This window comes from Trypanosoma grayi, assembly GCF_000691245.1.
Source record: "Trypanosoma grayi strain ANR4 Tgr_364_V1, whole genome shotgun sequence".
Taxonomy (NCBI): Eukaryota; Euglenozoa; class Kinetoplastea; order Trypanosomatida; family Trypanosomatidae; genus Trypanosoma; species Trypanosoma grayi.
In genome coordinates this window covers 1-16,382 of record NW_008825983.1, presented here as the reverse complement: position 1 = coordinate 16,382, position 16,382 = coordinate 1, and the positions used below count along the sequence as shown (strand labels likewise).

The following is a 16,382-nucleotide window of genomic DNA, read 5'->3' as shown; positions in this document are numbered from 1 at the left end:
GGGGGAGGGAAGGAGGGAGGGGGCGCCAATAGACACAAAAAACACAACCACGCGTCTGCGCCACGAGAAAGAGGAAGCGTTGCCAAGGAAGAAAGACATTGCCCACGCAAGACAAACGGGCGACTGCAAGTGCCAGCCACAACGGTATGGGGGCGGGGGTGGGGGGTGGCAACGCGGGCACATCACATGCGCGACGCGAGGTGTGCAGGCGCTGCTGCGGAGGCCGACCTCCACCTCCGCCGCCACCACCACGACTGCTGCACGAGGTGAAGGCCCAGCACCGTCTGCCCAACGCCCAGTGCGAGCGCCAGCGACAGCATTGGCGCCGCCCGCATGAAAAACGTGTGAGCCCACTTCGCCACAACACCATCGCACGAGCGGTGTGCAAATGGGCACATCGGGTATGGGCAGTAGTCCCACCCGCAGCAGTCGCCACCGGCAATGCCAGGGCACGCGTCGTCTCCATTTGTATCGTAGGCAGAAGCGAAAAAGGCATTCCACGCGCCGTGTCGCAGCTCCACCACCCACGTGATGGCGAAAGAAATCGCCACCAGCAGGAGTGTGATGCTCAGCGTCGCGGTCAGCAGCAGCTTCGGAAAGCATACCCATACACTAACAACAGCGGCGACGGATACAACCAGTTGGGCCGCAAGAGCGCCGGCAGTGATGCATGAGAAGCGGAATACGTGCGAACTCAACTGGAGGAGCGTGTTCGCGGCAGTCAGATGTCCGACAAACAGCACCAGCAGCGTTGACGACACGACTATCTGTGAAAAGCACACCATGACGAACTTGCTACGGGGGCCGCGCCCACTCCTGGCGGGACCCTGCCGTTCCTGCCGCATCTCTTCACCCTCCACTGCCAAAACCCCGCAGAAAGGAGGCAAAGAAAAGAGTGAAGAAAAAAAAATGAGCATGCGTAATGGCACGTGAAATATGGCTCATAGACTGCGCACACCTCTAATAATCGGAGAGCGTACTGCACGACGGGCAATAAAGAGGGGTGGTGAAACTGTGAAGCATCTAGTACATAAACCGCATCCGCATTGCGATGGCTTGATCGCTCGTGTTGTCCTGTTCCTCGTTCATAAAACGCCGTGCCAGCTGCCCCATTTTCGGCACCTCCAGCGGGTGCCACTTGTGCTTTGCCTGCAGCAACGCTTCTTCGCGAAGTCGCTCCTCTCGTGCCGCGTGGGCCTCGCTGAGGAGCCTGCAGCAGCCGCAGCCGCACGCACATTGGGCGCAGCACTGCCGGAGCTGCGGCCCACGAGCCATGCAAGAATACCTGAGAGACAAAGGTGACAGGGTGAGTGCATATAAAAGAGCAAGAAAGGAATAGAGCATTGTCTTCCACGTGTAGATCCGAGCGAAAGAAAGTGAGAAACATAAATGGAGAACACGAAAAGAGAGGCGGTGAGAGAAAATTGAAGGTCATTACGCACCCCCCTTTCAGGACCCCCTCGGCCATGACCGCCGCCCCGGGAGGATGCGAGTGAGGAGTGCGCTGCGCGCCGCCATGGGCAGCAGGAATACGCTGCGCTCGAAATCCTCAGTGCCCTCAATATTGTGGCGACGCACGTCCTCCTCACGCATCACAGAACGGACCTGCGCCCACACCCTTGGCGACACCACAGCCTGCCGCTCCCGAAGAGAGGGTGTGATGGTACCCTCCAGTACAATGTAGCTCGAGCTGTTGTCGCGGGTCTCGGCCGACGGGGAGTTAAGCCCAACAAGTCGCCGCGGCTCCATCCTCGCAGCGGAATCCACCAGAAGGCTCGATTTGATGGGAGACACCTTCGGCGTCAACGCGCCACCCACTGGGGGGGCACCGCACCCGCCGTCTGGGGAGCTGCGCGACGGCGACGCACTCACCCTATCACGCGACACCGGTGTTACCTCCGCCGTCACGCTGCGTGGTGTTTTCGATATTGCTGCTGCTGCTTCTTCTGCTGAAATTTGAGTGCCGTCGAGGGGCACCAGCAGCAATGCTATAGCCTCCATCACCGACTTGAAGCAAAGCACACGCTGGTGGTGCTCTTCTTCGAGCAATTCGTGGCGGCTATTCTCCTCGTCGCACCGCACCGCCCCCAGCGCAAGGCTGGCATGCGTGCCGGGCCTCACCTTTTCCTCCGGCCACTGGGAGCGGGCATCGGAGAGTGAAGGCGCAGGCAAATCTGGCAAACACAACGGGGTGTTTGTGGGCTGCCCACAACGCGGCACAAAGAGTGCCTCACGTCTCTGCATAAGCGCCAACACCGTTCGGTCGGGGAGGATGGCGGTGTTGGTGTTGAGAAAGTGATCCACCTCACGCCAGTCCCTGCTTTGCATGAGTCGGTGCGCCTCCTCCGCTGCCTGACGCATGCGGCTGCGCAGCGCCTCGGCCTGTCGGATGTCCGTGCGCATGTACCGCCGCAGCTCCGGTGGGGCGCAGTGCACACGGTGGAGGGCATCCGTCAGTGCCTCTTCATCAAAGTTCCGGCATGCCCGGCGAAGCGGCTTCAGCAGCGGCTTGCACTCCTCGAGGCGCAGCACTAACGTCTTCCTGCAACGCAGGAGGATATCGTTGAGTTGGCTGCTTACCTGGCGAGGATTAGGCGAGGCGACAATGCTGCTTTGCGCACCGATGATAGCACTCTCGAGCTCAAGCACGTCACCCGACTCTAGCACATCCTCCAGCAGCTTCTGCATTGGTCAGCTGTGTCTTTTACCCCCGCCCCTCCCTACCTAGTGTTCGTATATACTCCGGCCCAGGGATCTCACAGCCACACCACTGCCGCGGCAATAGCAACAACAAAAAAAAAGGAGGAGACGGACAGGTTGAGGGAGATCACAATGACCGGGTGACGCACAAATGACGAGGAAGAGTAGGCGGATGGATGTGAAAGCGTGGTGGTTAGCCGACGATCATTTACGTGTGTGAGAGAGAGAGAGAGAAAGAGAGAGCAAGTGGACACTTCAGTAAGCAATTGCGTATTCATGTTTTCTGCAATTTTCCACAATAAATGTTTTCATCGCCCATTCCTTTGCATTTTGTGTATTTCGCTTCTCTCTTTTGCATTGGAAGCGTTCATCTTTTTTTTCCCCCCCCGTCATGGACGAGGCCCACACGAGAGCTGCTACACCGTCGCACAGCTGGGTGGTAGATGCCCACCCTGCAGGGCTCCTTTAACGAGTTCCCCTTCCCTATCTTCGCAGCAATCCTTTCTCCTTCAGTCCGTTGCCCGCCTCCTCCGCCTTCGCGTCGTGGTTTCAATTATAAGACTTCCGCTTTTTGTTCTTGTGGGCGGGTGAGCCCGGCGCGGGAGTCTCCTCACTCGGCTGACTCTGCTGCCATATCTGCTGCATCCACTCCGGCATCACGGACTCTTCTTTCCATGGGCGCACCAACTTTCCCTCCTCTGGCTTGTGCAGCAGGTGCAGCTGGAAGAGAGGGAAGCGGTAGACCGTGTTGGGGTTGCTGATGCACTGCAGCAGCAGCGGAAAGGGCGTATTCCACCGCGACGCCACAAAAAGGCCCACGGCAACTGGAAGAAGAAGCTTTGAAAAGAACAAGGTGCGCCACCTGGAGGAGTCGTATTCCCACGTCGTCATCTTCTCCATTTCGTTAGTGTATGAATCCTTCGCATGCACCACGCGCGTGTCGTCACTTACCCAAATGCGGAAGAAGAGAATACCCATCACAATGAAGACGACGCCATGCACCAGATAGAAGATGTAGCTGATTATCCGCTGTACCTCCGGGTCAGTGAAGTCAAGACTCCAGTTGACAATCAGAAGGGCAAAGGGGGTGAGCAGGTTCATGACGAATCCTTCCAGTTTGCTCCTTACTAGTTGGCTGCTTGGCGACCTGACGACAGGGGAAGCTGGAGGAAGTTCCCTCAATACTGTATGCAGCCACCATGTGAAAGAAGAGAGGCGAAGGAAAGACGAAAAAAAGAAGGAGCAACAGCAATATATAATATTTATGCGGAAGGAAATACCGCTTCAGGAGAGCGACAGACAAAACCCCTAGTGGTGCCCCTAGTGGAGCGGGACGCGTGGATGTGTGTACGTCAGTTAGCCGTTTATGCGACGAAAGGTGATCGAAGGCCTCCCACCCCAACTCCTTCTCCTGCATGCACTCTTTTCTTTTCCTCCTCACTTTTCTTCTTCTTCGTGCTGCTGTTGCTAATTTTTTTTTGTTTCTTGCCTTCTTCTCTCCTTTGCGTCGTTACAGATGTCTCTCTTTCCTTTCTTTTTTTTTTGCCCTCCTTCGTTCCTTCATTCCATTACTTCATGAGCGAACGCCAGTTCATTGGCCGGAAGAGGTGCAGCCCCGCGTAGTCCGTGGTCAGCACCATGCCCGGTATCTGCGCGTGCCAGTGCGCCTCCTTCGGGTGCGTAAGACCCTGGTGCTGGAACATCAGCTGGTCGGGGATGCCCGTCAAGTCCTGCCGTCCGAACAGCTCGCCAATCACCTCCTTCTCCTCACTCGGATCACGCTCGAGGCTGAGGTCCCACAGCGTGCACTGGCCGTCATCGCCGGTGACGGCGAGGACGCTCTCGTTGTGCAGTGAGAACTCGACAGACGTGATGCTGCCGCGGTGCCACGGCAGCTGCTGAATCGGGGTTGCCTCAGCGACCTTGCGGAGGTCCCACACCGCCACCGCGCCACTGTCGGCGCCGGTGACGAGCAGGTGCGATGCCTGCCGCGCCCTGTTCCAGTCGGCGACGTTGATGTCGGTGGGGTCGGCCTGCCAGCTGATTTTGCAGCGCCGCATGTCGCGCGTGTCCCACACCTCCACAACGCCGCCCACGCGGGTCGCGATGAGGACGTCTGCCTGTGTGGGGCTCCACTGTATCTCCTCCACGGATGCCCCCGGCATGCCACTGCTGCTGCACGTACTGCTCGCAACCGCCTTCCAGCGGCCGTCGTCGGACGGCTTCCACACGAAGAGATCGCCGCCGCAATCGCCAGAGGCGAAGACACCAGGCGTCACAGTGCTCCAGTCGAGACCGTAGCCCTCAGTCTTGTGCGACGCCGATGGTGTGCAGAAGACCAGAGCCGATGGCTTCTTCTTCTGTGTGGAGGGACGCCCGTGTCTCTTTGCCCAGTTGGCGTAGTCGCATAATATCTCCACGTCGTTCTCGAGATCGAACACCTGCACGTGGCCCGCGTCGGACCACACGGCGACTAAGTTCGTGTTGTGGTGGGCGCACCGCACACGGTTGGCAGTGCCATAGTGTGAAATCGTTCGGTGATGCACAATCGGCTCCCCGTTGTTGACCTCCTCCCCGTCCTGATTCTCGTCATCCTCACTCTCGCCCTCGTCGCCGATGTAGCTGTCGTCGCTGTCGCTGTCACTCTCCACGTCGTGCTTCGTCCGGCATATGTTTGTGATGCGCAGCACGTAGAGTTGGTTCTTGGCTAGCTCGTCCGCCTGCGAGCCGCACACCAGCGTGAGTGCGAGTGGGTACTTGTTGTGGTTTGTCGCATCTCTGTCACGCAACACATCGAAGGAGAGGCATGGGTACTCTGTGCGCAGCTGGAAGAAGGAGTCATACGCCTTGTTGGAGTACACCAGCTGCTGTTGCTGCTGCTGCTGCTGCTGCTCGCCAGCCTCCGCTTGGTCGCTGCGCCACACCATTGGAGCCGTGTCCTCGCCGTCCTCTTGTTGCTGCTGCAACGCACTTTCGTCAAACGTCACGCGGCGCAGTTCCTTCGTCACGGCGTCTGTCTCGCGCTGAAACTCGGCGTAATCCTCGTCCTCATCGTCCTCGTCGTCGCCGTCGTCAATGATCTCCTCTTCGATATCTTCGTCCAGCGGCTCGTTGATGCTGCCGTAATCATCATCGTCGTCATCATCGTCGGACGCGTCCTCCCACTCCTCGTCTTCGTTGACGGGAGCGCGGCGGTGCGCATCCGCCTTATGTTGAAGCTGTTCCTTCCGTTTTTCCTCCTCTGCCACCGCCGCTGTCTCTTCCTCATCGCGGTCGCGCAGCCGCCTTCGCGTGGTGGGGACATCCTCCTCCGCGCGGGCCGCACGTTTGGTGCCTTTCCTCATCGTCACACCTAAAGGCATACACACACAGACACACAAACACACAAAAAGCAGACAGAATGAGGGAGAAAGGGATAGAATGTGGAAGGGGCATCGGCAGAGAGAGGCGCATGGCACACGGGACTCTACAATGTGATAATCCCGCCTCTTCACACCCATGCTACCCACTATGTAGTGCGGTGAAGGTATGTGTGTGTGCGTGCGCAGCATCCAGCCACATCGTAAGGGCACACGACAACACGTGAGCGACTCGCACACAAACAAAGCCAACGAAATATGGATGTGAAGGAAGCAAACAGGCTGCGCTTGAAAAAGTAAAGAAATAGCAGCCACAGCCGTAGACGCATATATATATATATATATATATATATATACGTCTGTGCCTTTCTTCCCTTCCATTCACGCCGCACCTGTGCGCAGCTGCTCTAATCTCTCCGCCATCTCCTTCGCCTCGTCCACCTCCTCTGGGCGGAGTTGCCCGCGTATCGGTGCGCCGCCCATCTTCTCGCGGATGTCGAGATTGTTCTCCGCCGCGATCTGCTCCATCAGCGTGTCTACGTCGCCGACCGGCACCGTTGTTGCCTGCGCGCTCTCAAAGGCGGCGTCCATCGTCCCGAGGTTGACTTCCAGCGTACCGGCCTGCCGCTCAAACTCGTCCATGACCTTCGCGATCTTCATCGGGTCGAGCGACTGCAGTGCCTTGTCCATGCCGCGCACCGTCTGCTGCATCGACTTCGACACTTGGCGCATCTGCAGCGCCGTCTGCACGCGAGACGCCGCGGCGTCTATGCGGGACGCGAGGCGCAGGTAATTCAGCGACTCGTTCCGCTTGCGAATAGCGTTCTGCGCGTAGATGCGGGCGGCCTCCGGGTTGCCCTTCTCGAGCGCCTTCTTGACGAGAAGCTTCTCCTTCTCGCTCGCCTTCTCCGCGGTGGCGGCGCTCTTGTTCATCTGCTTCATGGTGAACTTCATGTTGAATATGATGTCGAGCAGCTTGTCGCTGCTCATCTTCCCTGGCCAACTACGTCACCCCCAAAAAAAAGGCTTGAAGAGGGAAGAAGGAAGGCCGTGCACACACACACACACACACGCACACAGACGCCCACAGCAACATACGCACATGGCGTCCCACACAGCTGCATTCCTCACACTCTCTCTTTCCTTCCCTTTGTCACTCTCTCCCTCTCTGTGTGTGGTGTGTGGTGTGTGTGTGTGTGCACGCGCGCATTCTGCTGGTGGCAACTAAGTGTCCTTCGAGGCGCGTGCCTCGTGCAGCATGGCGTACAGCAGCGGCACCGACGCCGGTGCACCCGTCATGTTCAGCTGCGCGGCCAGAACAGCACGCGGAATGGGCGCAGCAGCGGCATCTTTACTCGACCCACACTCCGCCTTGAACACCGCTAGAGAGTGCTCGAGCCCGTTGAAGGTTAAGTACTCCTTGATGAGCTCGTTCAACAGCAAGTTCTCCGGCGGCACCGGCGGCCGTGCTGACTCTGCGCCTTCTCCCTGTGAGGCAGTGTCCTGCAGCGATTGAAAGATGGCAGCACGCAGCTCTGCTTTGACGTGATCGATCACGCCCTTCGCCTCTAGTACTTCGCGCATCGCCCCCTTCAGCGACTCCTGATTCGACATCTCGACGTTGCTGGCTCCGAGCCAGCCCAACCCACCCGCCGCCGACGCCTGCCTACACAAAACCACTGAAAGGGGCAGAGAAGGGAATGTACCAAAACAGCAACAGCAACAATGGCTGGTGGCACTCCGAACAGAAGGATGCGAGGTTTTGAACACGAAGGCATACAAAACGTACTTTACAAAAACACCACTAATGAATACGCTCTTCCGCATCCCCGCAACGATAACGCTTCGGTTGATGCTCACATCTACCGTACTTGGTGCAGATGTGGTTGTTGTGGTGGTGGTGGTAGTGATGATCTCCGGGCACGGGGCCGGCTCATGACAGTGCAGCGACTCGCTGGAGACCATGAACGCCGCCACGTCCAGCAGGAGCACGGCGAACATGAGCCCGTAGATGGCGCGCTTCTGCTTCGGGTCCTGGTGGTCGCGGCCGTACCACCGGATGCGCAGCAGCGTCAGGCCCACAACGAAAATGATCGCCACGGCATTCACGATGGTGTTCGGGTGGCCGCCGGGGCGCACAGCGAGGACAATGCTCAGCACCACCGCGACGAGTGAGAGAAGAACGTAAACAATGACGATAGCCCGAGAGAGCACCCGTGTCGACTGCGGCTCGCGGCCCTCCAGCAGCCATCCACTTGTTCCTTCAGCATACCCTCCCACTCCTTACTTTTGCCCCCCCCCCGTGGGAGATATTGCCCTTGTAGATAGAGAAAGAGGGAATCAGAGAAAATGCGTCTGGCAGGGGCATTGAATTGCTTCTCTTAGCGTGCTCATAGACTGTCAGTGCTGCTTCCGATGGTGATGGTGCCACTCCTCTTCTGACGGAGAGGAAGCATGTCATCCTCCACCTTCGTCCCGCGAAAATAACGCGTGTATGTATGTGTGTATGTGTGTGAGTGTGTGGAGGGCGCAAAAGGGGGGAACCAGCGGCTGGACAGCGCACCGCGCACATCACACAATTACGATAAATACTGAGAAGTCAGGGCCGATACCAAACCGATGATTAAGAGGATCAGAGAGATGTGCCATTCCTTAGCGATTCCGCGCATTCCGCATGCAGATGTCGCTCAGCCGCGCTGCCGCCTCTCGCGACACGCGACTCCCCGCCACGCTGCACTCCACCAGACACTTGCATCGCGTGTCCAGCAGCCGCACCGACTCGTCCATCACGGCGGTGCCGGAGAGGTCAAGCGACTGCAGAAGCGGGCACGCCGCAGCCAGCATGGCCACCTCCGCATCCGCGACGTGCGTCTGTCCCTTGAAGCTGATGAAGGCAACATGACGGCCAAGCCCCTCAAACCACAGCGACGCCTCTGCCTCCGATACACGGCTAGCGCCACGTGAGAGTAGCAGACGCACGCGCGTCTCCGCGTACACCTGCTTCCACGCGCCGCTGTAGCTGCTGTACAGCTCCGCCCCATCGCCCGCTTCCCGCTGGTAGCGCAGCCACCAAAGAACGTCCATGCCGCTAGCGATCGCAGGGCCACCGAGCGTCTCCAGTTGTAGCCAATCACGCACGCCGTACCGAAGGAAGAAATCATTTGCCCTCACCACTTCCCGCACGGCACTCGCCGCTTCGTCGCCGAAGCGGCCAGTGGCGCGGCAGTACACCAAGGGAAAAAGCCGTAGAGCAAGCAGGGGGGCCTGCAGCTCCAGTGCCATATGCAGCATTCTCTTCTGTTTGTCAGCAGGTGGGTCCAAGTCACGAAGCTGTGCGGCAACCTCCTCTTCGGGTGCGTTCATGTGGTCACCGAGCACCCGAAGTTCGGTGTAGCCGAACTCCAGGAACGGCACACGTATACGATCACCATGCAGCTTCAAGCAACGGAAGGGGTCCAGCGCATAGAGGGGAATCTCGCGCTGCTCACGGGAAACAAGCGTCACAAGTCGCGGCCGCGTGACAACAGCGGTGGAGTCCACGCTTAGCACCCCCTCCACACCCTTGTCATTGGTGTTATTCATGTTGTGGAGATGGTGATTGCGGTGGTGGCTCTTGTCGCCGTCGTTCTTGCTGCGTTGGCCGAAGAGGGCTTGTTCCCGCTTTTGCAGGGTGTCATTGTACTCGCGCAGACACTGCACCAGCTCCAGGCTGTGGAGAGCAGAGTTCGCCACGCGCAGGAGCTCCTGCAGCCGGTCGGCGTCCTCAGCTGCCCGCGCGAGGCACACACGCACGCCGTCGCTGGCGCTGAGTACGCGCTGCTGCGATCCGGCGCTAAATAACGGCTCCGGCGCCTCCACCGCCGCGTCCAGCGCATCGTCGAACGATGAAGGGCGGCGCTGCGCGTTGCAGAGTTCACCCCACTCCTGCAGGAACGCCTGCCGCTCCGCCCATGCCGCCTCTTCAGCGTCCGCGCGCAGCCTCTCCAGCACGACGCCATCTGTCATGTCCTCAGCGGTCTCTACGCATGTCACCATCATCTCCACGACGCGACCGAGCGCCGCCACCTCTCCGCCTGTCACTGCCACATCAATTATGTCGTCGACGATCTCGCGCGCGAAGAGGTGCGCCTCAGCGACGTTGTCTCCACCAGACACGAACTCCATCAGTGAGCACGGCAGCTCGTACACCGTCGGGGGGCGAGCGGCACAAAGCCCATCCTCCACCGGCACTTCGTCAAAGCTGCGCAGTGGGATAGGCGCGTTGTCTGTCCGAGTCGATAGGGCAACGCGGCCTGCGTAGCCTTCTGTCATGGTGTCATCGATATCCTGCAGACGCTGTAGGATAGACACCCACTCCCCCTTGCCACCAGTTTTCAGCTGAAGCATCAGTGACTTCATGGCAAACAAATTCGGATCCATCGCAGCAGCCTGGTTGGAAACGGCAATATCCACCACTTCCTCAATAGACGGGATAGAGCTGTGCTTTTTAGTCTCTGTCGTCATTGTGGTTGTTGTTCCTGCTGTTCTCTCCAGTAGCCGTTCCGCGTACTTCTGCACGAGCGTCAAGCCGTCCGTCTCCACCCAAATCGCGAGGGTCCTCGCCCAGCTCAGCAGCAGCGCGTACCTGTCCAAATCCACCGCATACAGCATGGCCTCATTCGCGGGGTTCAGGCGCATTACCTCATCAGAGGTGAAGGGCTGTGTCCTCACACAGAGGTTCCTGTATGCGAGATCCGTCTCATCAGCAAGGCAGTCGTACACACGGTGCCAGTAGCGTCGCTGGTGGTGGTCATCAACCACGCGCACAAGCTTAAAGGTCATTGGCACGAGGCCCTTAGGTGCCTCTGCAGTAGCACTGGCACCAAGCGGCGGCAGTGGTGGTGGATAGTATGCCACAGCAAAAAAGGCGTAGATGGACTGCTCCTCGTCTAGCGCGAAGAGCTCTAGGTCGTAGAACTGCTGCACACGCAGACCCACCGCCGCCTCCAGCGCTGCCACCGCGTGGCCCACCTTGCTCTCAAACGGTGCGTCCTCATCTAGCGGTGTTGAGAGATCTTCCGGCGCAGGCAACCCGAATGTTTGTAACGTCTGTTGGCGGTAATTCAAACTTTGCAGCCACCGCCACTGCTGCAGCGACGGAGGCTCTGAACTCACCTTCACCAGAGGTGGCAGATTTCGGTTGCATTCAGGCACAAGCATGGTCATCCCCTCTGCGCTTACCGAAGAGAGAAAGAAGCCGAGGTAGAAACCCGGTGCTAGGCGCTCTGTAAGGCTCGCCCGGTACTGCGCAGCAGCATCCACGTAGCGGACACAGTTGCGATAACGGCTTGAGAGAGACACCACACGCGCGCTCTCCGGGCACATTAAAGACTGCGTGTACGCAACGCGCTCCACGTCACCCACATCGCGCCAGATCCCAACACTTGGGACGATCATATCTTCCGATTTCACCTCGCACACCGTGAGAACGAAGGCTGAGCCTGCCTCCTCCTGCAGGATGGGTGTGTCAAAAATGCATCCCAGCGTAGGGAATGTCTTAGTGTCGCGTAGACGGCTGGCTGCCCGAATGAAGCGACCTTTGAACGACTCCGTGCCACGCTCCTCATAGACGGCGGCCCACTCCTGGAGCTTCTCTTCAGCCCAGTTCTCATCGGCGCCGCCGAGGCGGAGCAGCCAGCGGTAGTCTTCGCAGTCTGCCGTCAGCTGTAAGAGTTCTGCTCGTGTGGGCTCAGGCTGGATGACCTCCGCGATCAGCCTCCCACTCTTGTCGGTGAGAAGTTTGTCGCCACAGAAGCACAGCACCGCCAGATAGATACCGGGGGAGTGGCGATACGCCGCGGTACGCACTCGCCGTTTCGCGAAGAGCGCCCCCTCGTATTCTGCGGCTTGTGAATGGGGCAAAGGCTGGAAGCACGGCTCAAAGGGGACATCAGGGGTCTCATAGCGCGATGCCCACTTCAGCATGACAGCTTCCGTAGACCCAAGGAGAACACTGAGACGGGCACACTTTGCTGTGCATTCCGGCAGCTCCCGCCCCATAGTCTTCAGTCGATCCTGCAGACAGCCTGAAATATGGCCGTCCATGTGTGGTGTGGGGCACTTCATGAGTTCCTCCATCATGCGTAGGTGGTTGGCCACAGCAGCGGGGCAGGCAGCGGCGCCGGCAGTGAGCAGCTTTGCCGATGAGTCAAGCCACCGCTGTGAAACCTGGTCTCGCCCTTGCGGTGTTCGCAGGCATATGCGCAACTGCGCAAAGTTGTCGTCCATCATAGCACCAACGTGCTCAGTTTCGGAGAGAATGGCATGCAGCACCCCAAGCAGGTTGGTGCTTCTATCATGCGTGTAGTGTGCAGCAAACTCCACGCTGTACGCTCGCATCTTCACGATGCGTTCAGAATCGTTTCCCTCGCCGTACATGGAAGCCATCGCTGCCTTGAGAGCGTCATGGAACCACTGGGTGTGCTGCTTGTCTTTGAAAGACGCGACAAACGACGTCCCATCCACACGAAAGTCAACGCGCTGATTCGACACAGGCGACAGCTCGATAGAGTCCAACAGTGGGTAGGCCGACAAGACAGTCGCCTCAACTGCGTCGTGAAAAGGCTCCAGAACAAACAAACAAAAAGCTCCTGTCCAGTCGCGTGCAACGGCGTAGAGGTGCGTCTGTGGTCCCTCGAAGCCTTCGTAGGCGGTGACAGCACACAAAACGCGCACCTCCCCCGAGCCGGGAACTGCGAATGTCGTCGCCTCCAGCCGTGGTTCATTGCAGCCGCGGCGGGCGCATGGGCTGCCGAGGAGAGAGGCATAGTATGGGTCGCGCAGGAAGCGGGCGCATGGGAGAAACGGTGATTCCGGTGCCAGCAGCTCCTCTTCATCTTGCAGCGGCTCCGTGGCGGTCGTGGCGGCGGCCGAGCCATCCACCTCACGTGAAACGTACCCCACAAGACCAAGCTTCGCCTGCAGAACAAGTGTGGCAGGCTGCTGCTGCAGTGCCCACCCCGCTGTCTTCGTCATCCGCCGCGCTGCCAAGAGAGTGTCGACCTCCGTTCCTGCAGCACGGCGCAGCCACTTGTCCGAGCTCTCATCGTACCCATTCGCACCGCTGGCTACCATGTATTCATTGGCGATATTCTGCACCATTTGTGCACGCTCCGCCTCTGGCATGCTCTTCTCCTCGCCACGGGAGAAGACACAGTCGTCCAGCGCCTTCGCCGCAGCTGTCCGCACTAGTTTGCGCTGCTGCTCTGCCCAGTCCTTTTTGATGTCAAAGGACCTCTCCGCCACCGTTGTGGGGTTTTGCACCCTTGGAGGGTCCGGCAGCTGCCAGCGCGTGATCGATGGACTGCCCCACTGCATGTACACCACATCGCCAGACTCCAGTGTCACCTCAGCCCAGCCCTCATCTGTCGGCTTTCCTTCCTGGGTCCACACAGCAACCGTTCCGCCACCAAAAAACCCTGATTCGTCTTCGCGCGTTGTGCGTTGGTACACAGTGCTTCCCACTTTGACCTGTCCACTCAGAGTAGCAGAAGCAGAAAGAGAGGAAATCGCATCAGACTCCCCTTTCTGTCCATTCTTATTCACGACTCCCCTCGTTTCCTGACGCTTTGCGCCGTCGTTCGCGCGCTCCTTAGTATTTTTGTCTCTGTTGGGCATAGAACGCACATTCTGTGCCTCGTCATCGCCTGATCCGAGAAACTTCTCCCCCCCGACCTCCGTCATGATGGGCCTTTGTTTTCGATAGCGGTAAGGAGTAACGGTCGGCCCACCACCGCCTTCCCTCCCCTTCCTACTAAACCTACACAATAAATGGGGGAGGCAAAGACACCAATGGCATTTCTCTCGCTTCCCTATTTCTCTCCAAGTGTATGTATGTTTTTTTTTTATGTATACACTCGCTTGTATTAAACACTGGCATGATGTGGTGCCATGCCAAAGCCGGGGGTAGAGAAAAAGCATATATACTTCTTGTGATGATCGGCAGGAAGTAAGTGCAAGGGTCCAATCATGCATCTTTGCCTTTTATTTTGCCTCGTACACTACACAAACAAATCTCACCCACCGTTCATGTGTCCAGACAAGGTGAAACCTTCCGCGGCTTAAACGGCACCTAACAGCGCCGAAAGGCATCTGTTCACACCACAACAACGGCAACACCGCGTGTGGATAAGCGTTTTGACTTTGATGCCTCCTTTCCCTCCATGCCACAGTCTACTCCACTCCCCACACACGCACCTTTGTTTTTCAGCGTGACAGGATGCGTAGCGCAAGCACGGCAATTACTACTAGAGCAGCCCCAGCAAAAGCGAGCGTTGATCCCTTGATGTCGCCGTTGTTAGTAGGTGTTTCGGTCCCGCCCGTTGTGCCGTTACGAGCCGTCCGCCTTGTCGGGTCCGTCGTCTTCATCTCCGCGGCGTCCCCGACAACAGTCGCCGCTGCGCGTCGCCGCTCTTCCTTACGCGTCCCCGCTACGCGCCCCTTTTCCGATTTTTCGTCATCCACGTCGGCGTTGGGGGCAGTTACCTTCTGTCGCTCCTTGGCCTCATTCCCAGTTGTTTTTGCTGTTCCAAGGGACAGCTTCAGTTCGTGGTACCGACACGTACTTGTGTTGAACGCCAGGCAGCGCTGACCATCGCGGGAGAGCGCCATGAGTGCGTGCAGCGGCGGAAGGTTCTCCTGCATGCTGTTCACCACCAGTCGCTCGTTCTTGTACTCCATTCTGTGAACTCGGCTGTCGCCGCGCAGCCCCAGGAGTACTCGGCGGGAAGAAATCGCGCAGGCTACTAGAAGGGGTGGCGCCCCATATGTAGTGCTTTCCACCGCAGCTACAGGAAGGAGTCGATCAAACAATTCAAGCTTCTTTATGTTTGACTTCGTGACGTAGAATACCTGCACAGTCCCGTCTTCGTAGAGCGCAAAACCAAAGTAGCCGGCACCAAAAACAGAGACTAAACGATGGCCCCGCAAGGACAACTTGACAGAGTCCATCATCCGGTTTGTGTCCAGGTTCCAATACTGCAGTGTTTGTGATGTTTCGTAGTACAACGCAACTCGATCCGCCTGCATGAAAGAAATTATTGCCGCGTCCCTTACAAAAAATTTCAGTTTTTCCTTATTCCACGTGTATATGGTGCATCCAGAAGGACCGCACACGACGAGATGGCGCGGCCCTGCCCAGAGCAGCTGCGTCACATTGGGGCTCGTCAGTTCACCCAAGGCATCTCCGAGCTCATTGTCCTTAAAGCCGTATAGACGCACCACGCAGGCATTTGCCCCCGGTTGTGGTGGAAGCGCCAACGCCATGACAGTTTCATCGTCACTGCACGCAAAGGCGAGAAGTTCACCACCATAGATAATGTGTGGGCCCCGGTCTGTGTCCTTCTCGAGAAGGAGCAACTGCCTCTTCTCGCCCAAAAACACGAACTCACCCTTAGATAGCGTGGTCATGTCACAAGTGAGGGAGTAAAAGACGCGGATATGTTCTCAGTTGCCTTACGGTTCTTGAATAAATAAACTAACGAAAACAAACGGAGCAAGATGTCATGGGTAGCGAAGAAAGCAACCAAACGTAGGTAGAGACCAAATGTCAACAATTCTAACATCGCAGTGTCTCAGTCAACCATACTTACATAGCTTTCACCTTTGCTTGCCCCGCAGCGATGGCGTTGCGGTGTCGCACACGGTACCCACGGAAGGCAGCCTGAATGACGGTGGCCATTCTCCCAATTTCAGAGAGTGACGTCACACCTGCCTGATGCCGATGCATGCTATGCATGATCCGCTTTTCTGCGGCGGCAAAGACCTCAACCACAAGAAATAAGCCGGCAAAAAATTTGTCCGTGATGCACCTCCGCGCGGCACACTCTTCGGCGGCAAGCGCCTCGATCCACGACGGAGCAGCTGCCTCTGTTTGTGCTGCCGCGACGGTGGCGGCGGCGGCGGCTGAATCCTCGTCCAACAGAGGGGGGACGCGCCGCCACATCCACCCGGGCTTCACTTGGCAAAGCTTCAGGAAGAGACTATCCAGAAACTGCCGTGCCACATGCTGCCGATGAAGGGTCTCAAAATGGACCAGGTCTTTCAAAGCCGACGCAAAGAATTCGTCGACAATGTAGCGGCGCACCAGCTCTTCTCGCTTTTCTAAGGACACCACCGCCCCGTGGCGGGTGTGGTCAATGAAGCGCCTCCACACGAGGAACGCGGCGTCCTCCTCGATGAACTCCCGCTCAATCGCTTCATCGCGCACGATACCCGCGAGGGCGGTGTTGTAGGCGTCGTGCAGCGAGACGTTGCGGAGCCGCACCCACCGCGCCAAGCCCAGCA

General features: G+C 58.1%; 10 protein-coding genes across 10 annotated transcripts; all 10 read right to left on the bottom strand.

Annotated features, from left to right (window-relative positions):
* Positions 1-182: 182 nt before the first annotated feature.
* Positions 183-845, bottom strand: DQ04_03641090 (hypothetical protein; the record flags this gene model as incomplete). Its single annotated transcript, XM_009313001.1, has 1 exon — positions 183-845. The coding sequence occupies one exon, from the start codon at positions 843-845 to the stop codon at positions 183-185; it is 663 nt and encodes a 220-aa protein (XP_009311276.1).
* A 178-nt stretch (positions 846-1,023) lies between these two features.
* On the bottom strand, positions 1,024-1,275 carry DQ04_03641080 (hypothetical protein; the record flags this gene model as incomplete). Its single annotated transcript, XM_009313000.1, has 1 exon — positions 1,024-1,275. One exon carries the CDS (start codon positions 1,273-1,275, stop codon positions 1,024-1,026), a length of 252 nt encoding a protein of 83 aa, XP_009311275.1.
* Positions 1,276-1,449: 174 nt separating this feature from the next.
* DQ04_03641070 (Trichohyalin) lies at positions 1,450-2,688 on the bottom strand (the record flags this gene model as incomplete). The annotated part of the gene is made up of 1 exon (XM_009312999.1): positions 1,450-2,688. One exon carries the CDS (start codon positions 2,686-2,688, stop codon positions 1,450-1,452), a length of 1,239 nt encoding a protein of 412 aa, XP_009311274.1.
* Positions 2,689-3,249: 561 nt separating this feature from the next.
* Positions 3,250-3,801, bottom strand: DQ04_03641060 (hypothetical protein; the record flags this gene model as incomplete). Its single annotated transcript, XM_009312998.1, has 1 exon — positions 3,250-3,801. The coding sequence occupies one exon, from the start codon at positions 3,799-3,801 to the stop codon at positions 3,250-3,252; it is 552 nt and encodes a 183-aa protein (XP_009311273.1).
* Positions 3,802-4,268: 467 nt separating this feature from the next.
* DQ04_03641050 (putative peroxisomal targeting signal type 2 receptor) lies at positions 4,269-6,044 on the bottom strand (the record flags this gene model as incomplete). The annotated part of the gene is made up of 1 exon (XM_009312997.1): positions 4,269-6,044. The coding sequence occupies one exon, from the start codon at positions 6,042-6,044 to the stop codon at positions 4,269-4,271; it is 1,776 nt and encodes a 591-aa protein (XP_009311272.1).
* Positions 6,045-6,440: 396 nt separating this feature from the next.
* Positions 6,441-7,049, bottom strand: DQ04_03641040 (vesicular protein trafficking mediator; the record flags this gene model as incomplete). Its single annotated transcript, XM_009312996.1, has 1 exon — positions 6,441-7,049. One exon carries the CDS (start codon positions 7,047-7,049, stop codon positions 6,441-6,443), a length of 609 nt encoding a protein of 202 aa, XP_009311271.1.
* A 234-nt stretch (positions 7,050-7,283) lies between these two features.
* Positions 7,284-7,673, bottom strand: DQ04_03641030 (lisH domain-containing protein C16orf63; the record flags this gene model as incomplete). The annotated part of the gene is made up of 1 exon (XM_009312995.1): positions 7,284-7,673. One exon carries the CDS (start codon positions 7,671-7,673, stop codon positions 7,284-7,286), a length of 390 nt encoding a protein of 129 aa, XP_009311270.1.
* Positions 7,674-8,711: 1,038 nt separating this feature from the next.
* DQ04_03641020 (putative leucine-rich repeat protein) lies at positions 8,712-13,781 on the bottom strand (the record flags this gene model as incomplete). The annotated part of the gene is made up of 1 exon (XM_009312994.1): positions 8,712-13,781. The coding sequence occupies one exon, from the start codon at positions 13,779-13,781 to the stop codon at positions 8,712-8,714; it is 5,070 nt and encodes a 1,689-aa protein (XP_009311269.1).
* Positions 13,782-14,303: 522 nt separating this feature from the next.
* On the bottom strand, positions 14,304-15,506 carry DQ04_03641010 (hypothetical protein; the record flags this gene model as incomplete). The annotated part of the gene is made up of 1 exon (XM_009312993.1): positions 14,304-15,506. The coding sequence occupies one exon, from the start codon at positions 15,504-15,506 to the stop codon at positions 14,304-14,306; it is 1,203 nt and encodes a 400-aa protein (XP_009311268.1).
* Positions 15,507-15,684: 178 nt separating this feature from the next.
* Positions 15,685-16,041, bottom strand: DQ04_03641000 (putative DNA-damage inducible protein DDI1-like protein; the record flags this gene model as incomplete). Its single annotated transcript, XM_009312992.1, has 1 exon — positions 15,685-16,041. One exon carries the CDS (start codon positions 16,039-16,041, stop codon positions 15,685-15,687), a length of 357 nt encoding a protein of 118 aa, XP_009311267.1.
* Between the last annotated feature and the right edge of the window lie 341 nt (positions 16,042-16,382).